Source organism: Staurois parvus, unplaced genomic scaffold (assembly GCF_062004578.1).
Source record: "Staurois parvus isolate SC_StPar_1 unplaced genomic scaffold, SC_StPar_1.0 ptg002089l, whole genome shotgun sequence".
In the NCBI taxonomy this organism is placed as follows: domain Eukaryota; kingdom Metazoa; phylum Chordata; class Amphibia; order Anura; family Ranidae; genus Staurois; species Staurois parvus.
In genome coordinates, this window is record NW_028319885.1 from 165,599 (window position 1) to 189,913 (window position 24,315).

The following is a 24,315-nucleotide window of genomic DNA, read 5'->3' on the forward strand; positions in this document are numbered from 1 at the left end:
CGTATGTGGTTCCTAAACACCACCCAGGCCACAATAAAAAAACGTGCTGCCCCCAGACATAGAAATGCCACATCGGTCTACCGAAAGCTTCGCATTAAACCCTTTCCCAGACTAGAGAACCTCTTTACAATCTCTGGACAATGGATGGAACCAGAGAAGAAAAATCCACTGTACTCGTGTTAATGTGGTCTTCCTCCGTAAATGGAGGTCACCAGTAATGTGATCCAACTGCCAAAAGGTCTTTGCTTCTCCTTCCATCAACACAAGAATCCTACTCGTGTCTAGGCGTCGTCACACTGCTGCTCTCATCTGTACATCCAAATGAGGAAGAAGTGAGGAACACTTCAATTCCAAAACACTCAACTCCACACTGTTCCAGCTGGGGTCTGCGGACACCGAACCCTCTATAGTTCCGGCTGGGGTCTGCAGACACCGAACCCTCTATAGTTCCGGCTGGGGTCTGCAGACACCGAACCCTCTATAGTTCCGGCTGGGGTCTGCAGACACCGAACCCTCTTTTGGTCCGGCTGGGGTCTGCAGACACTCAACCCTCTATAGTTCCGGCCGGGGTCCGCAGACACCGAACCCTCTATAGTTCCGGCCGGGGTCCGCAGACACCGAACCCTCTATAGTTCCGGCCGGGGTCCGCAGACACCGAACCCTCTATAGTTCCGGCCGGGGTCCGCAGACACCGAACCCTCTATAGTTCCGGCTGGGGTCTGCAGACACCGAACCCTCTTTTGGTCCGGCTGGGGTCTGCAGACACTCAACCCTCTATAGTTCCGGCCGGGGTCCGCAGACACCGAACCCTCTATAGTTCCGGCCGGGGTCCGCAGACACCGAACCCTCTATAGTTCCGGCCGGGGTCCGCAGACACCGAACCCTCTATAGTTCCGGCCGGGGTCCGCAGACACCGAACCCTCTATAGTTCCGGCCGGGGTCCGCAGACACCGAACCCTCTATAGTTCCGGCCGGGGTCCGCAGACACCGAACCCTCTATAGTTCCGGCCGGGGTCCGCAGACACCGAACCCTCTATAGTTCCGGCCGGGGTCCGCAGACACCGAACCCTCTATAGTTCCGGCCGGGGTCCGCAGACACCGAACCCTCTATAGTTCCGGCCGGGGTCCGCAGACACCGAACCCTCTATAGTTCCGGCCGGGGTCCGCAGACACCGAACCCTCTATAGTTCCGGCCGGGGTCCGCAGACACCGAACCCTCTATAGTTCCGGCCGGGGTCCGCAGACACCGAACCCTCTATAGTTCCGGCCGGGGTCCGCAGACACCGAACCCTCTATAGTTCCGGCCGGGGTCCGCAGACACCGAACCCTCTATAGTTCCGGCCGGGGTCCGCAGACACCGAACCCTCTATAGTTCCGGCCGGGGTCCGCAGACACCGAACCCTCTATAGTTCCGGCCGGGGTCCGCAGACACCGAACCCTCTATAGTTCCGGCCGGGGTCCGCAGACACCGAACCCTCTATAGTTCCGGCCGGGGTCCGCAGACACCGAACCCTCTATAGTTCCGGCCGGGGTCCGCAGACACCGAACCCTCTATAGTTCCGGCCGGGGTCCGCAGACACCGAACCCTCTATAGTTCCGGCCGGGGTCCGCAGACACCGAACCCTCTATAGTTCCGGCCGGGGTCCGCAGACACCGAACCCTCTATAGTTCCGGCCGGGGTCCGCAGACACCGAACCCTCTATAGTTCCGGCCGGGGTCCGCAGACACCGAACCCTCTATAGTTCCGGCCGGGGTCCGCAGACACCGAACCCTCTATAGTTCCGGCCGGGGTCCGCAGACACCGAACCCTCTATAGTTCCGGCCGGGGTCCGCAGACACCGAACCCTCTATAGTTCCGGCCGGGGTCCGCAGACACCGAACCCTCTATAGTTCCGGCCGGGGTCCGCAGACACCGAACCCTCTATAGTTCCGGCCGGGGTCCGCAGACACCGAACCCTCTATAGTTCCGGCCGGGGTCCGCAGACACCGAACCCTCTATAGTTCCGGCCGGGGTCCGCAGACACCGAACCCTCTATAGTTCCGGCCGGGGTCCGCAGACACCGAACCCTCTATAGTTCCGGCCGGGGTCCGCAGACACCGAACCCTCTATAGTTCCGGCCGGGGTCCGCAGACACCGAACCCTCTATAGTTCCGGCCGGGGTCCGCAGACACCGAACCCTCTATAGTTCCGGCCGGGGTCCGCAGACACCGAACCCTCTATAGTTCCGGCCGGGGTCCGCAGACACCGAACCCTCTATAGTTCCGGCCGGGGTCCGCAGACACCGAACCCTCTATAGTTCCGGCCGGGGTCCGCAGACACCGAACCCTCTATAGTTCCGGCCGGGGTCCGCAGACACCGAACCCTCTATAGTTCCGGCCGGGGTCCGCAGACACCGAACCCTCTATAGTTCCGGCCGGGGTCCGCAGACACCGAACCCTCTATAGTTCCGGCCGGGGTCCGCAGACACCGAACCCTCTATAGTTCCGGCCGGGGTCCGCAGACACCGAACCCTCTATAGTTCCGGCCGGGGTCCGCAGACACCGAACCCTCTATAGTTCCGGCCGGGGTCCGCAGACACCGAACCCTCTATAGTTCCGGCCGGGGTCCGCAGACACCGAACCCTCTATAGTTCCGGCCGGGGTCCGCAGACACCGAACCCTCTATAGTTCCGGCCGGGGTCCGCAGACACCGAACCCTCTATAGTTCCGGCCGGGGTCCGCAGACACCGAACCCTCTATAGTTCCGGCCGGGGTCCGCAGACACCGAACCCTCTATAGTTCCGGCCGGGGTCCGCAGACACCGAACCCTCTATAGTTCCGGCCGGGGTCCGCAGACACCGAACCCTCTATAGTTCCGGCCGGGGTCCGCAGACACCGAACCCTCTATAGTTCCGGCCGGGGTCCGCAGACACCGAACCCTCTATAGTTCCGGCCGGGGTCCGCAGACACCGAACCCTCTATAGTTCCGGCCGGGGTCCGCAGACACCGAACCCTCTATAGTTCCGGCCGGGGTCCGCAGACACCGAACCCTCTATAGTTCCGGCCGGGGTCCGCAGACACCGAACCCTCTATAGTTCCGGCCGGGGTCCGCAGACACCGAACCCTCTATAGTTCCGGCCGGGGTCCGCAGACACCGAACCCTCTATAGTTCCGGCCGGGGTCCGCAGACACCCGACCCTCTATAGTTCCGACTGGGGTCTGCAGACACTCCACCCTCTATTGTTCCGATTGGGGTCTGCGGAACCTCAACTCTCCATTATTTAGACTAGAGTCTGCGGAACCTCAACTCTCTATTATTCCAAATAGGGTCTGCGGAGGATGGCCGAAGCCCTCTGAACTGAAGTCTACCGAACCGAATGAAGGACTACTAAAGAGTGCAAACATCGATAGGCTATTGCTGCCCATATATGTTTAAATATGTTGCAGATTGAGTGACCTTCAAAGAAAGGGAGACTATAACCCAACCCAGGCACAGATCCAACCGTCTACAGTGAGGTACAGGCAACCTGTAAAGAAAGGGAGACCATATATAACCCAACCCAGGCACAGATCCAACCGTCTACAGTGAGGTACAGGCAACCTGTAAAGAAAGGGAGACCATATATAACCCAACCCAGGCACAACTCCAACAGTCCTCACTGAGGGAAATCTGTGGTCAGAAGTTTCCTCGGTAGGTAATAAGTCGTTCCACCCACCAGACAATCCCACACAGAAAATCTCTGCACTCTCTTTGGGTGGTAACTACGTCGGCACTATTACTAATCTCCCAACTTGTAGCCAGGAATCTTTCATGGAGTGACGGTCCACAAGGTGCACGTAACCTCAAGAACAGGAAAATGAAACATCTGCTCTTCTGGTAAATGTGCAATATATACCTCGACCAAACAAGCCACCAGCTAAGAAAAGCCGCGCACTATCACCCACGGAATCAAGACAGCATTATTGATCTGCCAATCCTTCCAATGTCTGGGCCAGGTGAGGATGATCGGGCACAGCAACAGGCTTAGAATCAGAAGGAAAGGACAAATCAATGACCTTCTCGACTCTGCGGGTAGCATCACATAGCCAGTCAGTAGAGCCATCTAGTTAATTGCACTTCCAAAAGGGGAATCCTCGATGTGACCTAGGGCCATATGTAATAGTCCTGCTGAGCAACTTTCGGGAAAAGGACAGATTGGTATCTGCTGATGGGTGCAGCGATATGCTACCCCCCCACCCACCAGAAGCTTCACATTGCTTGATACCCCCCCCCATGAAGAGCACAGGGCTGGGGATAGGCCCCGTGTGACCACTTGTACTGCAGACAGAGCCGGTTAGCCATGTAGGATTCCAGTAGGTGGTCTGGGAGCTGAAGGGTCACCATGTGTGACACCAGTAATCTATAGATTCCGCGGTGAGCGCTTTATCGCGTCTCTAAATAAGCACAAACCCTTCGCACTGGAGGCAGGCCTCAGGCGCTCTACGCACACATGTTGTTGCATGGTTGAACGCTTTCCCTGGTGGCTTCAGGTGGCACTTCACTGTTTAAGCAGGGGCCTCTTATCTCCAGCTTCACCCCGTCCCCAGTGACACAATTATAGAGCACAGCCGGCAAAACTAGATCAGAGCCAGCGAGGTGGAGAAGCAACCGGGAAATACAGCAGCTGCTGCTGGGAAAACACTATGTGAGCGCTCGCTCCGGAGGGGTGCCAGACTCCTGTTTATCTACAAGAATGCCGACTGCAGAGTGCGAGCTCACTCCTAAACCACGCTCATCCTTCCCGGTTACCTTGACGATGCAACGTTGCCGCTAAGCGGGTCCCCGGTTACTAGATGGTTATGAAACACATCTAACCGAAACAAAAAGTGCGACGAGGAGACTCGGGGAATAATAAAGTAAATAACAGAGGGACCCCGTCATGGGCAGAGAATATCCGAGTCCTCACACACAGAAAATGTGCTTACAGCTGAACTTCACTCAGAAAGTGCCATCTCACCGGTTCGCTCCCTATCCCAAGCCTGTAAGGCCTCCTTTACACTTGCTTTTTTTTTCAAAGCCCTCTGAATGCCAATCAAAGCTCCTCTCACTAAATACAATGGCTACCTCACAGTCCTGTTCACACGTTGTGTTTACTTTGCTTCAAAAATTGTTCCTCATGTTGCTTTCCTGGTGCTTCAAAATGTCTACATAGAAGTCTATGAAAACCCACGCTAACAGCACGTGCAGCGTTTGAAGGGCTTTAATTCAGCTTTAACTTCGCTTGCAGGTATGAGATATCCCAGGATGCACTGGGAAACCAACAAGCGGACCGGAAAGACGTCGTCAGCAGTCACTTCCGGTTCATGGGTCTGTATTCTGGGAGTGTCTGGTGGAGACATCACATCTGGTGTGCAGGGTGGAGCAGCAGGAAGGTGAGCAGGGTCCGGACTGGAGCAGAGCAACTAGCAGACGGCACACGTGGTGTGCAACATGGGAACGCTATAGCGGTAGGTGAGCGAGGACCGGAGAGAGAGGATTGAGCAGCTGAGGATCAGCAGAGTTGTGGGACCGGAGCAGGAGAAGCTAGCAGATATCACTTGCAGAGAGCAGAGTAGGAGCAATATAGTGGGAGGTGAGTGGGAACCAGAAAGAGCGAGGAGGAGGATTAGCAAAGCAGAGGATCAGCAGAGCAGCAGGTTACTGTTGAGTGGGGGGGATCAGCAGAGCTGGGAGTATTAGTACCCTCGTTCAGATCTACTGCTCAGTGGTACCCCCAACTCAGCAGATCCCCAGCTTATTAGTACCCTCCTTCAGCAGATCGACTGTTCAGTAGTACCCCCAACTCAGCAGATCCTCAGCTTATTGGTACCCTCGTTCAGCAGATCTACTGCTCAGTAGTAATAAGCTGGGGATCTGCTGAGTTGGGGATTACTACTGAGCAGATCTGCCGAACGAGAGTAACCAATAAGCTGGGGATCTGCTGAGTTGGGGGTACTACTTAGCAGTAGATCTGTTGAACAAGGGTACTAATAAGCTGGGGATCTGCTGAATTGGCGGTACTAATAAGCTGGGGATCTGCTGAGTTGGGGGTACTACTGAGCAGTAGATCTGCTGAACAAGGGTACTAACAAGCTGGGGATCTGCTGAGTTGGGGGTACTACTGAGCTGGGGTTCTAACAGACCCCTTTAAAACAAATGAATATCAACACACACACACTTCTGGCGTGGGCGACGTCACCCTCACCAGAAGGCCAGTGACATCACCCTCACCAGAAGGCCAGTGACATCACCCTCACCAGAAGGCCAGTGACATCACCCTCACCAGAAGGCCAGTGACAACACCCTCACCAGAAGGCCAGTGACAACACCCTCGCCAGAAGGCCAGAGACAACACCCTCGCCAGAAGGCCAGTGACATCACCCACGCCAGAAGGCCAGTGACATCACCCACGCCAGAAGGCCAGTGACAACACCCTCGCCAGAAGGCCAGTGACATCACCCTCGCCAGAAGGCCAGTGACATCACCCTCGCCAGAAGGCCAGTGACATCACCCTCGCCAGAAGGCCAGTGACATCACCCTCACCAGAAGGCCAGTGACATCACCCTCACCAGAAGGCCAGTGACATCACCCTCACCAGAAGGCCAGTGACAACACCCTCACCAGAAGGCCAGTGACATCACCCTCACCAGAAAGCCAGTGACATCACCCTCACCAGAAGGCCAGAGACAACACCCTCACCAGAAGGCCAGTGACAACACCCTCACCAGAAAGCCAGTGACATCACCCTCACCAGAAGGCCAGTGACATCACCCTCACCAGAAGGCCAGAGACAACACCCTCACCAGAAGGCCAGTGACATCACCCTCACCAGAAGGCCAGAGACAACACCCTCACCAGAAGGCCAGTGACATCACCCTCACCAGAAGGTCAGTGACAACGCCCTCACCAGAAGGTCGGCAATGTCACCCTCACCAGAAGGTCAGTAACACCCTCACCTTGGAACCACAGAGGCAGTATATTTTTGAATGTTCTCCTAAAGATATAAGAGAAGGTCCTCTTCATTAATAAACATGCACTGCTAGTTGCGGCCCAAAAAACACTTTTACGGATGTGGAACAATGCATAGCCAACTGTAAAATAGTTGCGTTGTTGCTTGTGCACATCAGGCTGGTTAGCTCAGACGATCGTTCTAGCTCGATGGAGCCGCGGAAGTCATAAGTTACGCACGAGTGGCTCCCACAGAAACCCGAAACACACTGAATCAGTGCCTTTGGAAGCCCCTATGTCCCAGTTTACAGAAAAAATCCTACATTTTGCCAACTTTGGGGGCCGAGTCAATCCTCATTCATAGACCTGCAAGACGAGAGTCCATCATACAACCTGGAATCCTTCTCAGAGCCCACGTTCCATTGTCTTTGCTAGACGAGGGACAGCTGGATTCTGATTGATGTCTATTTTACAACATTTCTGATCGAAGATGACCAGGCATGGATGGAAAAAACAAAATAGATTGCGCTAGGCGAGAGGTATACATCAGATGTGGATTGAGTGCAAATTAAAATTTCCCTTTCATCCCTCCTGCCAAAGCTGGCTTCACCTATAGCGCCATATGGGAGAACTTGATCGATCTACTCTGTCTGAAGGATGAGCATCTCAGGCAAAAGGTCTTCCAATGTTTTTGTCAGATCAAGAGCACTTGAGTAGGGTCATCTTATACCTTGTGATGACCCAGAGAACGTGATGAAAAATGCACTTGTCAGCTCTAGCAAGCCGGTGTAATTGCAGCGTATATGATAGGAGGGAGAACGGGACGGGAGAGGGAAAAGATTGCTGGGAATCTCCAAAACTCTGTCTATAAATGCTGGGAGAGTGAAAGATGGAGCAAGACCACCATCAACAGGCTGCGTTCACGCCCGAGTCTCGTGTTTTTCTACGGCATTGTAAAAGCCTTTTGGAGCTTTGCCGGCTTTTTCAGTAATCGATAGAGAAAAATATCATCTGTCATTATTTGTTGCCAAGGTTATCAGATTTTTTATCTTATTGATCAGTTTTTTTTTATTTTTGTTTTTTTTGTGTGAGGGTCAGGGGTTGGAGTTAGAGGTCAGGGGTTGGAGTTAGGAGTAGGGTTGGCATTTGAGGTCAGGGGTTGGAGTTGGGTTTCGGGTTGGCGTTAGAGGTCAGGGGTTGGAGTTGGGTTTCGGGTTGGCGTTAGAGGTCAGGGGTTGGAGTTGGGTTTCGGGTTGGCGTTAGAGGTCAGGGGTTGGAGTTGGGTTTCGGGTTGGCGTTAGAGGTCAGGGGTTGGAGTTGGGTTTCGGGTTGGCGTTAGAGGTCAGGGGTTGGAGTTGGGTTTCGGGTTGGCGTTAGAGGTCAGGGGTTGGAGTTGGGTTTCGGGTTGGCGTTAGAGGTCAGGGGTTGGAGTTGGGTTTCGGGTTGGCGTTAGAGGTCAGGGGTTGGAGTTGGGTTTCGGGTTGGCGTTAGAGGTCAGGGGTTGGAGTTGGGTTTCGGGTTGGCGTTAGAGGTCAGGGGTTGGAGTTGGGTTTCGGGTTGGCGTTAGAGGTCAGGGGTTGGAGTTGGGTTTCGGGTTGGCGTTAGAGGTCAGGGGTTGGAGTTGGGTTTCGGGTTGGCGTTAGAGGTCAGGGGTTGGAGTTGGGTTTCGGGTTGGCGTTAGAGGTCAGGGGTTGGAGTTGGGTTTCGGGTTGGCGTTAGAGGTCAGGGGTTGGAGTTGGGTTTCGGGTTGGCGTTAGAGGTCAGGGGTTGGAGTTGGGTTTCGGGTTGGCGTTAGAGGTCAGGGGTTGGGGTTGGCGTTAGAGGTCAGGGGTTGGAGTTGGCGTTTGAGGCTAGGGGACGTAGTCAGATTTGGGGTTAGACCTCGGGGCGCAGATTTGGGGCTCAGATTCGGGGTTAGACCTCGGGGCTCAGATTCGGGGTTAGACCTCGGGGCTCAGATTCGGGGTTAGACCTCGGGGCTCAGATTCGGGGTTAGACCTCGGGGCTCAGATTCGGGGTTAGACCTCGGGGCTCAGATTCGGGGTTAGACCTCGGGGCTCAGATTCGGGGTTAGACCTCGGGGCTCAGATTCGGGGTTAGACCTCGGGGCTCAGATTCGGGGTTAGACCTCGGGGCTCAGATTCGGGGTTAGACCTCGGGGCTCAGATTCGGGGTTAGACCTCGGGGCTCAGATTCGGGGTTAGACCTCGGGGCTCAGATTCGGGGTTAGACCTCGGGGCTCAGATTCGGGGTTAGACCTCGGGGCTCAGATTTGGTGTTGGGGGGCGGGGTTTAGAGGTTAGGTAAATATAAATAAAATGTATTTGTGAAGTTTAGGCATTAATTTATTACATTTATTTTTGGTCGGGGTTCAGGATTTGGCGGTTAATCGATGTATATATTATTATTTATGTGATAATTATTCATTCATTACTATTTTTTTTTTAATTATTGCATTTGAGCAGAAAACACTAAAAACACGTGAATCGCGCGTAGCAACGTTCTATGGAGAAAAAGAAAAAAACATAAAAGAATGCACCAATCCGCCCGAATCGAGCCTGAAAACTTTTTTTTGGAGCTCCAGGTGTTTGGCTTCAGGCGACTTAAAGCGGCGATGTGACCCGCTCCCATTGAGAACGATCGATTTGTATTTTCTCCCCGGGTTCTCGAGCTGCACAACCTTCAGGTGTGAATGGGGCCAAAAGGATCAGCGGGCCATACACTAGACCTTCCAACCAACATTCGTAGGGAGATTCTCAGCAGTGCATCAGATGACGCCACGAATGTTCTCCAAAAAAACATTCGTCGTTCGATTTGGGAGCGAATGGACTTTCCTGAAGGAAAACCAAAATTCAGTTATAAAATTTGTTGAAGAAAAATATTTCCGTCCTCCTCATCCCTGCAGGGGAAGAAATGACCGTCAATGTGACCTCCCGAACGATTCGAGGAATCAGACAAATATTCTGCAAACAAAATTCTAGTATGGCCAGCTTGGCCGACAATTGCACACATTCACTGCAGACCTACGGACACATTCACTGCAGACAATGACCAGAGGCACTGCCCCCTACTTTACACATTCCTGACCAACAACAACAAAAGCTTTATCTACAACACTGACCTGTCCAAACACCATCAGAAATGGGGCGGAGCTTCACTGACAGCTGAACACTTCCTGAATTCCTCCTCTTACAGACCTTTGTGAGGACGAATATGAAGAACTCCGAGACACGCCCACACTCCATCCTCCCACATGCCGGACATGGCACCTCCAATCCTCAATCTGTGCCCATTATGAGAGGTTCCCACCATCCCTGTGCCGAGTTCCCGGGTCTGTACACCCGCTGTGCCCATTATGAGGGGTTCCCACCTTCCCTGTAATCATTATGAGGGGTTCCCACCATCCCTGTAATCATTATGAGGGGTTCCCACCATCCCTGTAATCATTATGAGGGGTTCCCACCATCCCTGTAATCATTATGAGGGGTTCCCACCATCCCTGTAATCATTACGAGGGGTTCCCACCATCCCTGTAATCATTACGAGGGGTTCCCACCATCCCTGTAAATCATTACGAGGGGTTCCCACCATCCCTGTAAATCATTACGAGGGGTTCCCACCATCCCTGTGCCCATTACGAGGGGTTCCCACCATCCCTGTGCCCATTACGAGGGGTTCCCACCATCCCTGTGCCCATTACGAGGGGTTCCCACCATCCCTGTAATCATTATGAGGGGTTCCCACTATCCCTGTGCCGAGTTCCCGGGTCTGTATACCCACTTTGCCCATTATGAGGGGTTCCCACCATCCCTGTGCCCATTATGAGGGGTTCCCACCATCCCTGTGCTGAGTTTACTCTGACCAGAGTCCTCCTTTCATCTCGGATAGGGTCCTTCCTCCTGTTTCGACAGGTGGGGGCCCTTTGCCTGGTTCCCAGGAACCGGGAGACACAGGCCGGGATGTTGAGAGATGTGCAGTGAGCGGAGGAATGCCCCCCGGGGAGGTCAGGCCGTCTCACACAACACAATCAAAGCTGGACAAAGGACAGAGGATAGAGAGGCCCACCATCCCTCGGAGGCCGCCGGCAGACACGGCTCTCTAATTACTTTCCAGCTGATAAGATCGGCCTCTCCTCCACAATCGGCCTCACTCCTCAACATGTAATTACAGGACCACCGATAGCATCTGTACCTGGCCTGGGTGGGACGGTTTATTAATAATGACCTCGGGTGACGGAGGTGACCCCGCCGAGTGCCATCCATCCAGGATTAACCCTCCCGGGTGCGGCACGCACCAATATAGATCTCACAGATATCAGAGGTGACATCTCGAAGAATTCCAACCACAGCGATGACTTCAGAACATCGTCTTTCCAACGAGGGGCCACCGAGTCCACCCTGCTCTACAGAGGAACGATGATCTGTGTGCCAGAGGTCCAACCAGGAGAAGATCATAGAGGGGTCAGGTGAGGGACAGGCAATCATCATCATACCCAAAAAATGCTCATCGAGGGTCACCAAGAAGGCAACCAAACAAAAGCCGTTCACGGGCCAATTCAAATGTCTGAGCAGAATTGGTCATCAGGAGTCTAGAGCAGCCTTTCCCGACCAGATTCTTACTCCGAAGGCTGCTCTAGACCAGTGGTCTCCAAACTGAGGCCCTCTGCATTTATCCGGCCCTTCCCCCCACTGACACCTGCCCCTAATACTAAAGTTGGAGCATTGTTTACCTCCATTCCTGATTCCAGGAAATTTCCTGCTCCCATTGGCCACATTCTGCCCCCTAAAGTCTGAAGAACAGTAAACTGGCCCTTTGTTTAGAGGTTTGGAGACCCCTGGTCTGGGGGAACCCCGGCTGGCCATCACAAGGGAAGTATTTACTAATAATTTTACAACCAGTCAGAAAATATCAGAAACCGATTCATAATTGTGCCCATAGAAGAGGACAATGCCTCTACCACAGGCCAGCTTGGCCGTACAAGGGACCGATCTTCCAATGTCCGGTCCATACATCAGATATCAGAAACCGATTCATAATTGTGCCCATAGAAGAGGACAATCCCTCCACCACAGGCCAGCTTGGCCGTACAAGGGACCGATCTTCCAATGTCCGGTCCATACATCAGATATCAGAAACCGATTCATAATTGTGCCCATAGAAGAGGACAATCCTTCCACCACGTCACCTCGGCCGTACAAGGGACCGATCTTCCAATGTCCGGTCCATACATCACACTCGGCCTGCCGGTGACAATTCTCTGCAGAGCGACTATCGATCGATTTCTACTTTCCCCAAACATCGTATTGTAGATGAAGCCGCTCTGAATGACACGCCAGTGTCCTCGGTCACAATGCCTGTCTACATTCTCCCACTTCCATCAGACGGGTCCGGGGCCCTCACACGTGTGAAAAGGTCTGATAAATGAAGGCCATTAGGAGATCTGCAGGCAGAAGCCTGGAAGACAGGAGCCACGTTGAGCGATAACAAACTCGGCTTTAACTTTCCGGGGTGATAATAGGGTCTCCTGCCAATCAAACCCCACGTCCTCCAGGGACAGGAGAACCTTTCAAGATATTCTATCTAGTGTGAAGGTACCAGGCTTTGTCAAGTCTATTCTTCCGAGAGAGGAAACTTTTTGTGGCTCTGATGCTCAAAGAGTCAAGGACTTTATTACACCGGGAGACTCACCAAGGAGTCGGCTGAATCGAGAGACTCTTCACAGGCACTTGTCAAGGGATCGTTCCTGATAACTGGAGGATTCGTTTTGCATGTTAGGAGTTCATTTCAATGGCTCCTTGGGAGCCGGACATTCCGCATTCCGACATGATTAACGAGAGCTATGCCTCCCACGGACACCAACAAGGGGGCGCTATTCCTCCCACGGACACCCACGAGGGGGCGCGATTCCTCCCACGGACACCCACGAGGGGGCGCTATTCCTCCCACGGACACCCACGACGGGGCGCGATTCCTCCCACGGACACCCACGACGGGGCGCGATTCCTCCCACGGACACCCACGACGGGGCGCGATTCCTCCCACGGACACCCACGACGGGGCGCGATTCCTCCCACGGACACCCACGACGGGGCGCGATTCCTCCCACGGACACCCACGACGGGGCGCGATTCCTCCCACGGACACCCACGACGGGGCGCGATTCCTCCCACGGACACCCACGACGGGGCGCGATTCCTCCCACGGACACCCACGACGGGGCGCGATTCCTCCCACGGACACCCACGACGGGGCGCGATTCCTCCCACGGACACCCACGACGGGGCGCGATTCCTCCCACGGACACCCACGACGGGGCGCTATTCCTCCCACGGACACCCACGACGGGGCGCTATTCCTCCCACGGACCCCAACGACGGGGCGCTATTCCTCCCACGGACCCCAACGACGGGGCGCTATTCCTCCCACGGACCGCAACGACGGGGCGCTATTCCTCCCACTGACACCAACGACGGGGCGCTATTCCGCCCACTGACACCAATGATGGGGCGCTATTCCCCCCACTGACACCAATGATGGGGCGCTATTCCTCCCACTGACACCAATGATGGGGCGCTATTCCTCCCACTGACACCAATGATGGGGCGCTATTCCTCCCACTGACACCAATGATGGGGCGCTATTCCTCCCACTGACACCAACGATGGGGCGCTATTCCCCCCACTGACACCAACGATGGGGCGCTATTCCCCCCACTGACACCAACGATGGGGCACTATTCCTCCCACTGACACCAACGATGGGGCACTATTCCTCCCACTGACACCAATGATGGGGCACTATTCCTCCCACTGATACCAATGATGGGGCACTATTCCTCCCACTACCACCAATGATGGGGCACTATTCCTCCCACTGATACCAATGATGGGGCACTATTCCTCCCACTACCACCAATGATGGGGCACTATTCCTCCCACTGACACCAATGATGGGGCACTATTCCTCCCACTGACACCAATGATGGGGCACTATTCCTCCCACTGACACCAATGATGGGGCACTATTCCTCCCACTGACACCAATGATGGGGCACTATTCCTCCCACTGACACCAATGATGGGGCACTATTCCTCCCACTGACACCAATGATGGGGCACTATTCCTCCCACTGACACCAATGATGGGACACTATTCCTCCCACTGACACCAATGATGGGGCACTATTCCTCCCACTGACACCAATGATGGGGCACTATTCCTCCCACTGACACCAATGATGGGGCACTATTCCTCCCACTGACACCAATGATGGGGCACTATTCCTCCCACTGACACCAATGATGGGGCACTATTCCTCCCACTGACACCAATGATGGGGCACTAGAACTCCCACTGACACCAATGATGGGGCACTAGAACCCCCAATAACACCAACAATAAGGCACTATTCCTTCAACTGATACCAACGGGCACTAGTCCCCTCCATTAAAACCAAGGATGGGGTATTGCTTACTCCGATTGATGGCACTGCACTTTCTACCCCCATCAGTCACAGTCTGGCCTCTGAAGGACAGTAAACTGGCCCTTTGATTAGAAAGTCTGGAGACCCCCAGTTGTAGGGGGGAGGGGGGGTCCGTAACAACATTTTATTGATCGCACTATCCAGTTCTGCAGAGATTCCTCAAGAACATGAAAATTATTTCAAGGGTTCTTCAGGGGTATAACGGTTGAGAACGGCTGCTGTACGGTATATATAACCACTGGCATGGAGTGCATCAAGCTTGTCAGTGGCCTGACGAAGGGGCCCTGCGTGGCCCCAAAACATTGGCTCTTGAAGAACCTTATATGAAAAGCTCGATGAAGGCTAGGCGCACCTCCATGCGTGTCATCAACACACACAAAATTACTTTCCTGACACAGAGAAGCAGATACGCAGAGTAGCCAATAATTGTTACCAGCACCCCCATGCATCTGTAAACACGCATTTTTTCGTGCATCAAATCACACGGTTCATGGTTCCACAGCACGTTTTTGGGAAAGAGTCTGGCATTTCGTTGCCTAGTAGGCCAGTCCTAATTCAGCTGCCCTACAGAGCAACAAGGTCCCCGACTCTTTTCCAAAAACACGACCACCTTGTTGTGTGATGCAACCCATGGAAATGAATGGGCAACCCTACCCAGGAATTTCGTTGCCTAGTAGGCCAGTCCTTCGTTGCTCTGTAGGGCAGCCCAATTATTTCAAAGGACTGGCCTACTAGGCAACGAAATTCCTGACTCTTTCCCAAAAATGGGCCACACCGAATTCAGTGCTCTGCTATGCTTTCAAGGCTTTATCAAGCTTGGTTGGCACCTACAAGTGCATTCCTGTGCGTTGTGTGTAGAGCTGCCCATTCATTTCCATGGGTTGCCCCACACGGCAAGGAAGTCGTGTTTTTAGAAAAGAGTCAGGGACTTTGTTGCTCTGTAGGGCAGCCAAATGATTTCAAAGTCCCCAACTCTTTTCCAAAAACAGGACTTCCTTGCCGTGTGGGGGCAACCCATGAAAATGAATGGGCAGCCCTACACACAACGCACAGGAACGCACTTCAGGTGCAAATCGAGCCTGATAAAGCCTTGAAAAGCATAATAGAGCACCGGGTTCGAGTGGCCCGTTTTTGGGAAAGAGTCAGGAATTTCGTTGCCTAGTAGGCCAGTCCTTTGAAAAAATTTGGCCGCCCCACAGAGCAACAAAGGCCCCAAGTCTTTTCCAAAAACACGACTTCCTTGCCGTGTGGGGGCAACCCATAGAAATGAATGGGCAACCCTACAGAGGAATTTTGTTGCCTAGTAGGCCAGTCCTTTGTTGCTCTGTAGGGCAGCCAAATTATTTCAAAGTCCCCGACTCTTCTCCAAAAACACGGCTTCCTTGCCGTGTGGGGGCAACCCATGGAAATGAATGGGCAGCCCTACACCCAGCGCACAGGAACACACGTGTAGGTGCGAACCGAGCCTTATAAAGCCTTGAAAGCATAATAGAGCACCGGGTTCGAGTGGCCCGTTTTTGGGAAAGAGTCAGGAATTTCGTTGCCTAGTAGGCCAGTCCTTTGAAAAAATTTGGCCGCCCCACAGAGCAACAAAGGCCCCAAGTCTTTTCCAAAAACACGACTTCCTTGCCGTGTGGGGGCAACCCATAGAAATGAATGGGCAACCCTACAGAGGAATTTTGTTGCCTAGTAGGCCAGTCCTTTGTTGCTCTGTAGGGCAGCCAAATTATTTCAAAGTCCCCGACTCTTCTCCAAAAACACGGCTTCCTTGCCGTGTGGGGGCAACCCATGGAAATGAATGGGCAGCCCTACACACAACGCACAGGAACACACGTGTAGGTGCGAACCGAGCCTTATAAAGCCTTGAAAGCATAACAGAGCCCCGGGGACCTTTAGCAGGAACAGGAATTGGATGCGATTTAGGATTTCAGCACCAGGTTTACAAGGTGTCATAAAATCTGTAAAAAAAAACGGTGTTGAAGTCTGCTGCACCTCATCCAGGTAAGAAGCTTCTCAAAAGCTTTAAAGCACCAAAAAATAAAAAATAAACTGACATGAAAGATTCTACAAATAGTAATCCCCTCCCCGTGGAGGGGGGGGGGCGTCCATTAATAAAAATCGATGCTCCCATTGATTCCCCAGCTGGGATCAGTTAATCAATACCACCTGACATTACAAATTTTGCTGTAATGAAAGTGATAAAATAACACGCATCTGACGGAGCGAACAATCACAATGGAAGTGGAATGTCGGCTGCGAGGTTATCAGCTGTATACTGATACTACGGGTTTCTTTTATTCCCTCCAATTATCTCAATCCCTCCCGTTAATCCACCAAGTGCAAGGCCAACCGTCCTCCCACGTCCACCGGGGATTTGTCTTGTTAAATTGCCCCCCCCCTCGTCGTCGTCGTTGGGAGGGAGCGAGATCGCCGTTCGATGTGAAAGAGCCGTACTGTGGGAAGGGAATCCATCAGTATTTGTAGCGTCACGTGTAGCCGGTTTCACACCAACCTCCGCCGGCTGCCCTGTCCACATACATATTTCATGGTGTTAGTCTAAGGTGCACCTTACGGCTCGGGCATGTCCATATATTATGTATAATTGTGTGCGAGATAACCTCTCCGGTAGATGCTCGCCAGCCGACCAGAAACAGGAAAAAAAAAAATCGTTTTTTTTTTTAGCCCAGAAATCCTGCAAAATGAGATGTCCGTGGCGTGCTCCCGGGAAGGAAGCGGCGTGTGCAAAGAAAGAAAACGCATCCAGGAGACGATTTACTCCTGACACATCGATCCCTTTCGGCTCCCTGCAGCGCTCTATAACTAGCGTCCCAGAGCACGGCGAATACTTCTCAAATAGTCACTTAAGGAACCCCGTTGAATTTATTTTTTTTTATAACAAGAGGCTCCTTCAAAAAAAAAGAAAACTGCCGTTTCCAGCAGGCCGGCGGTGCCAGGGCTCTCTAGGGGGCACGCGGCACAGATTCCGAGCTCAAGAGGCAGAGCTGCCATCAACCCACACAAAAGGCAAGACGCCACCACGAATTAAGGATTTGTACTTCACTGCAAACCGGGAGGACGCTGGACTGTCTGCCATTCCAGTTCAATGGATGAGCAGGGGTGGGAGAAGAGAGAAGAGAAGAGACGAGAGAAGAGAAAAGAGAAGAGACGAGAGAAGAGAAAAGAGAAGAGACGAGAGAAGAGAAAAGAGAAGAGACGAGAGAAGAGAAAAGAGACGAGAGAAGAGAAAAGAGACGAGAGAAGAGAAAAGAGACGAGAGAAGAGAAAAGAGACGAGAAAAGAGGAGAGAAGAGGACGAGAAGAGAGAAGAGGACGAGAGGAGAGAAGAGGACGAGAGGAGAGAAGAGGACGAGAGGAGAGAAGAGGACGAGAGGAGAGAAGAGGACGAGAGGAGAGAAGAGGACGAGAGGAGAGAAGAGGACGAGAGGAGAGAAGAGGACGAGAGGAGAGAAGAGGACGAGAGGAGAGAAGAGGACGAGAGGAGAGAAGAGGACGAGAGGAGAGAAGAGGACGAGAGGAGAGAAGAGGACGAGAGAAGCGAAGAAAAGAGGACGAGAGAAGCGAAGAAAAGAGGACGAGAGAAGCGAAGAAAAGAGGACGAGAGAAGCGAAGAAAAGAGGACGAGAGAAGCGAAGAAAAGAGGACGAGAGAAGCGAAGAAAAGAGGACGAGAGAAGCGAAGAAAAGAGGACGAGAGAAGCGAAGAAAAGAGGACGAGAGAAGCGAAGAAAAGAGGACGAGAGAAGCGAAGAAAAGAGGACGAGAGAAGCGAAGAAAAGAGGACGAGAGAAGCGAAGAAAAGAGGACGAGAGAAGCGAAGAAAAGAGGACGAGAGAAGCGAAGAAAAGAGGACGAGAGAAGCGAAGAAAAGAGGACGAGAGAAGCGAAGAAAAGAGGACGAGAGAAGCGAAGAAAAGAGGACGAGAGAAGCGAAGAAAAGAGGACGAGAGAAGCGAAGAAAAGAGGACGAGAGAAGCGAAGAAAAGAGGACGAGAGAAGCGAAGAAAAGAGGACGAGAGAAGCGAAGAAAAGAGGACGAGAGAAGCGAAGAAAAGAGGACGAGAGAAGCGAAGAAAAGAGGACGAGAGAAGCGAAGAAAAGAGGACGAGAGAAGCGAAGAAAAGAGGACGAGAGAAGCGAAGAAAAGAGGACGAGAGAAGCGAAGAGAAGAGGACGAGAGAAGCGAAGAGAAGAGGACGAGAGAAGCGAAGAGAAGAGGACGAGAGAAGCGAAGAGAAGAGGACGAGAGAAGCGAAGAGAAGAGGACGAGAGAAGCGAAGAGAAGAGGACGAGAGAAGAGAAGAGAAGAGGACGAGAGAAGAGAAGAGAAGAGGACGAGAGAAGAGAAGAGAAGAGGACGAGAGAAGAGAAGAGAAGAGGACGAGAGAAGAGAAGAGAAGAGGACGAGAGAAGAGAAGAGGACGAGAGAAGAGAAGAGGACGAGAGAAGAGAAGAGGACGAGAGAAGAGAAGAGGACGAGAGAAGAGAAGAGGACGAGAGAAGAGAAGAGGACGAGAGAAGAGAAGAGGACGAGAGAAGAGAAGAGGACGAGAGAAGAGAAGAGGACGAGAGAAGAGAAGAGGACGAGAGAAGAGAAGAGGACGAGAGAAGAGAAGAGGACGAGAGAAGAGAAGAGGACGAGAGAAGAGAAGAGGACGAGAGAAGAGAAGAGGACGAGAGAAGAGAAGAGGAGGTGAAAAAAGAGAAGAGGATGAGAGAAGAGAAAAGGAGGTGAAAAAAGAGAAGAGAAGAGGAGAAGAAGGAGAAGAGGAGAAGGAAAGAGAAGGAGGAGAAGGAGAAAGGAGGAAAAGGAGAAGAAGGAGAAGAGGGAAAGAGAAGAGAAGAAGGAGAAGGAAAGAGAAGAAGGAAAGAGAAGAAAAGGAGGAGGAGGAGAAGAAGGAGAAGAAGAAGGAGAAGAAGGAAAGAGAAGAAAAGGAGAAGAAGGAGAAGAAGAAGGAGAAGAAGGAAAGAGAAGAGAAGGAGAAGAAGGAAAGAGAAGAAAAGGAGAAGGGGGAGAAGAAGGAGGAGAAGAAGAAGGAGGAGAAGAAAAGGAGAAGAAGAGAAGAATGCCCGTGAAATCTCTCTATTAAAATCCCACCTTGAGCCGTAGTTAATCAGTGTTGATGCACAGCTGGGATCTCATCAAGCCCCGAGAGCTTCAGTTCAATAATTAAACCATGACAGGATGGCCTAAATCAGTTTCCATGTTTCTCTGCCCCCCCCCCCCTCCCCCCCACGTGAAACAGCGCCCTCGGGTACAATGACAGATCTTGGTGACCATCAAAGAGACGGTAAATAAGAAGGCCAGCAGGATATTGGAACGGACATCACAGCTATCCCAAGGAATGAAGTCTAAAAATTTACGGAAAAGGAGGTCAGATGGAAATCCTGCACTACAAAATCAAATTTCACCCTAAATCATTGACACCACAAAACAGGTTTATTGAAGAACGACACCGACCGAGAAGCTGCGTTTCCACACATGGTGACCATTAAAGATGGTAAAATAAGAAGGCCAGCAGGATATTGGAATGGACATCACCACTGAATCTCAATGAAGTGTCAAAATTTACGTAAGAGTGTAGGATTTCCATCTGATCTCCTCTTGCGTAAATTTTTAGACTTCATCGATTGGGATAGCTGTGATGTCCATTCCAATATCCTTCTGGCCTTCTTATTTTACCATCTTTAATGGTCACCATGTGTGGAAACGCAGCTTCTCGGTCGGTGTCATTCTTCAATAAACCTGTTTTTTGGTGTCAATGATTTAAGGTGAAATTTTGGTTTTGTTAGTGTAGGATTTCCATCTGATCTCCTAACAAAACCAAATATCACCCTAAATCATTGACACCACAAAAACAGGTTTATTGAAGAACGACACCAACCGAGAAGCTGCGTTTCCACACATGGTGACCATTAAAGATGGTAAAATAAGAAGGCCAGCAGGATATTGGAATGGACATCACAACGACTGAATGTCAATGAATGAAGAATAAATATTTACGTAAGAGGAGGTCAGATGGAAATTCGACGCCACAAAACCAATTTCACCCTACATCATCGGGTCTTGAAGAACGACACCAACCAAGAAGCCGTGTTGTCCCATTTAATGACACAGATCGGTGGCCATCAAAGCGACGGTAAATAAGAAGGCCGGCAAGATATCGGAAGGGACACCACCACCATCTCAATGAATGAAGTCTGAAAATTTGCATAAATTCTACAAACGGAAATTTCACCCTAGATCAGCGGTGGGCAACTGCGGCCCTCCAGCTGTCGGTGAACTACAAGTCCCATCAAACCTCTGCCTTTGGGAGTCATTGTTGTAACTGTCAGTTTTGCAATGCCTCATTGGACTTGTAGTTCTACAACAGCTGGAGGGCCACAGTTGCCCAAGATCACTGACACCACAAAACGGGCGACACCATCAGAGAAAGCTGTTCTCGGTCCTGCAAGGGTTAAACCTTCTAATTCCAAAATCTCTTCTTTCAACAACTTGTCGCCGGTGTCATCACAAGAACCGCAAATTCCTCAGCCAACCGGTTGGGGCACGTAGTGAACATTTATCAGGAATTTATGAAGCCGTTATCAAATACTGGGGGAGGGGAGAATAAAAAAAAAAAAGGACCGGATGAGAATAGACATCTCCCTGCGGATAGCCCCCCCCCCCCAAAAAAAAAAAGAGCCCGGAGAAAATCCTTTGTTGGCTCAGTCACGTAACCCTTGCAGGGCCGAGGAGGACGATCGTTGTCACATTGTGAATTCCACGTCGTGGTAAGATGGAACTACGACAGACGTGAAACAAGTTGCTGAAGACGTCTTATAACAAGTCCCACGGGCGAGTGAGAACATGCGTGTGTGGGAAACGGGTGGGGGGGTAGGACTGTTGACATCCATCAGTTGACTATGTAAGGCCCAGGCTCTGTGGTTGATAAGCTCCCGGTGATCGCACCAAAACAAGGGATGATCGATGCGGCACGAGGAGGTCCAGATGTTCGGTGGGTTCCCAGCGCTCACCGCGCACCTGTCCCACATTAAATCCTGATACCTAATTAACGAACGCGGCGATTGTGACGTAGAGGGATCGCGATTTCGCCGCGTAACACGCCAACATGTTGGAGGACAGGAGCCGAATCCTGGAAACGATCGTGTGTGACAGGCGCCGCGGGTGTGTGTGGGCTGATGATACAATTATTGCCCAATTTGCCCACCTACGTCGAATCTCATCTCCCCCCGACGTACTTGTGGATGTCTTCAGCACATTTGATGAAGGACACACAATCCCGGGACCGGACAGGACCATTACCGTGTACGCCGGTCACACACAAATAACCGCCCAATCAACATCACAAAATACCGTATCGGACATCGCCCAATCACCATCGCAGCACAAGATTGGGAAAGAAAGGAGAAACTCGATTGGTTACACATCAGACCCAACGATTCCATATCTAGGAGATCTCCTGACCCGACACGTAGACACGAAGGGTCGGGATTGGTCTGAACGTGAGCAGATCTGTCACCCGTGAGGGCAACGTGCCGGAATTTTATACCTACCTGATCTCCCGGCTCCGCAGGACGTCACATCGGCACGACGACAACTAATGAATGATTTAACAGACATAGCAGGTGTTGTCAGCGCTCATAACGGCGTACTGCGCAGTCACAGCGTACAGCCAGAGATTTGTCCCCACCATACATCCAGGCATCTGTCACCGGTAGATTTACACTCCCAATCAAAATAATCAGCATGGAGGCGCCAATACGGCTCCCAGCGAGGAGGCTTCACCACGCACTGCGATTGGCGCAGTCACGTGATCTGCACGCCTAGAGCCATCCACACACACCGCGATCGGCGCAGTCACGTGATCTGCATGCTTAGGGCCACAGACACCGCAATCGGCGCAGTCACGTGATCTGCACGCTTAGGGCCACACACAGACACCGCAATCGGCGCAGTCACGTGATCTGCACGCTTAGGGCCACACACAGACACCGCGATCGGCACGCTTAGGGCCATCCCCACACACCACGATCGGCGCAGTCAGGTGATCTGCACGCTTAGGGCCACACACACACACCGCGATCGGCTCAGTCACGTGATCTGCACGCTTAGGGCCATCCACGCACAGATCACCGAGCGTCGCAGAACCATCGCCGAGCGTCGCAGAGCAACCAACGCCGAGCGTCGCAGAGCAACCAACGCCGAGCGTCGCAGAGCAACCAACGCCGAGCGTCGCAGAGCAACCAACGCCGAGCGTCGCAGAGCAACCAATGCCGAGCTTCACAGAACAACCATCGCCGAGCGACGCAGAACGCAGAGCTTCGTAGAACAACGCCGAGCGTCGCAGAACAACCATCGCCGGGTGTCGCAGAACAACCAACGCAGAGCGTCGCAGAACAACCAACGCCGAGCGTCGCAGAACAACCATCGCCGAGTGACGCAGAACTTCGCAGAACAACGCCGAGCGTCGCAGAACAACCAATGCCGAGCTTCACAGAACAACCATCGCCGAGCGACGCAGAACGCAGAGCTTCGTAGAACAACGCCGAGCGTCGCAGAACAACCAACGCCGAGCGTCGCAGAGCAACCAACGCCGAGCGTCGCAGAACAACCAACGCCGAGCGTCGCAGAACAACCATCGCCGAGCGTCGCAGAACAACCATCGCCGAGCGACGCAGAACGCAGAGCTTCGCAGAACAACGCCGAGCGTCGCAGAACAACCATCGCCGAGCGTCGCAGAACAACCATCGCCGAGCGTCGCAGAACAACCATCGCCGAGCGTCGCAGAACAACCATCGCCGAGCGACGCAGAACAACCATCGCCGAGCGCCGCAGAACAACGCAGAGCGTCGCAGAACAACCATCGCCGGGCGTCGCAGAACCACCAACGCCGAGCGTCGCAGAACAACCAACGCCGAGCGTCGCAGAACAACCATCGCCGGGCGTCGCAGAACAACCAACGCCGAGCGTCGCAGAACAACCAACGCCGAGCGTCGCAGAACAACCAACGCCGAGCGTCGCAGAACAACCAACGCCGAGCGTCGCAGAACAACCAACGCAGAGCGTCGCAGAACAACCATCGCTGGGCATCGCAGAACAACGCAGAGCAACGCCGGCAGGAAATCAAAGTCAAAGCAAATTGTTAAAAAAAAAGGAAAAAGAGATGAGTCGGAGATTTCGAGTTTTCTCCATTCTGTGTGAAGCCGTAATTCACTCACCGCCCTTCACAGCACATGGAAAGGTTGTATGATACACGCTAGGGCTTCCCTTCACAACATACGTAGGGGATGTATGATACATCCTAGAAGATCACACACCACACTTCACAGCATACGTAGGGGTTGTATGATACACGCTAAGAGTTCCCTTCACAACATACATAGGGGTTGTGTGATACACGCTAAGGGTTTCGTCAACAGTATACGTAGGGGTTGTATGATACACGCTAAAAGTTCCCTTCACAACATACGTAGGGGTTGTATGATACATCCTAGAAGAACACACACCACCTTTTACACCAGATCGAAAGGTTGTATGATACACGCTAAGGGTTCCCTTAACATACATAGGGGTTGTATGATACATCCTAGAAGATCACACACCACACTTACGTTGGGGTTGCATGATATATGGTAAGAGTTCCCTTCACAACATAAATAGAAGTTGCATGATACATGCTAAGGGTTCCATCCACAGCATACGTAGGGGTTGCATGATACATGCTAAGATTTCCCTTCACAACATACGTAGGGGTTGCGTGATACATGTTAAGGGAGCACACAAAGGGTTTGCATAGTACATGCCAAGGTATCCCTTGGCAACATATGTAGGGGTAGTAGGATACATGATAAGAGACCACACAAAC

General features: G+C 52.5%; 2 protein-coding genes across 2 annotated transcripts in view; one reads left to right on the plus strand and one right to left on the minus strand.

Moving 5' to 3' along the window:
- The window catches only part of LOC149432834 (ephrin-A3-like), a 128,198-nt gene that overhangs the window by 98,939 nt on the left and 4,944 nt on the right, over nt 1–24,315 (minus strand). The gene's annotated exons all lie outside the window — the stretch shown is intronic.
- Nucleotides 17,696–23,700, plus strand: LOC149432836 (uncharacterized; the record flags this gene model as incomplete). The annotated part of the gene is made up of 4 exons (XM_089664886.1): nt 17,696–18,191; nt 18,274–19,139; nt 19,283–19,441; nt 22,579–23,700. Coding segments are annotated over 4 exons (2,643 nt in total), but the record flags the coding sequence as incomplete, so codon positions are not given.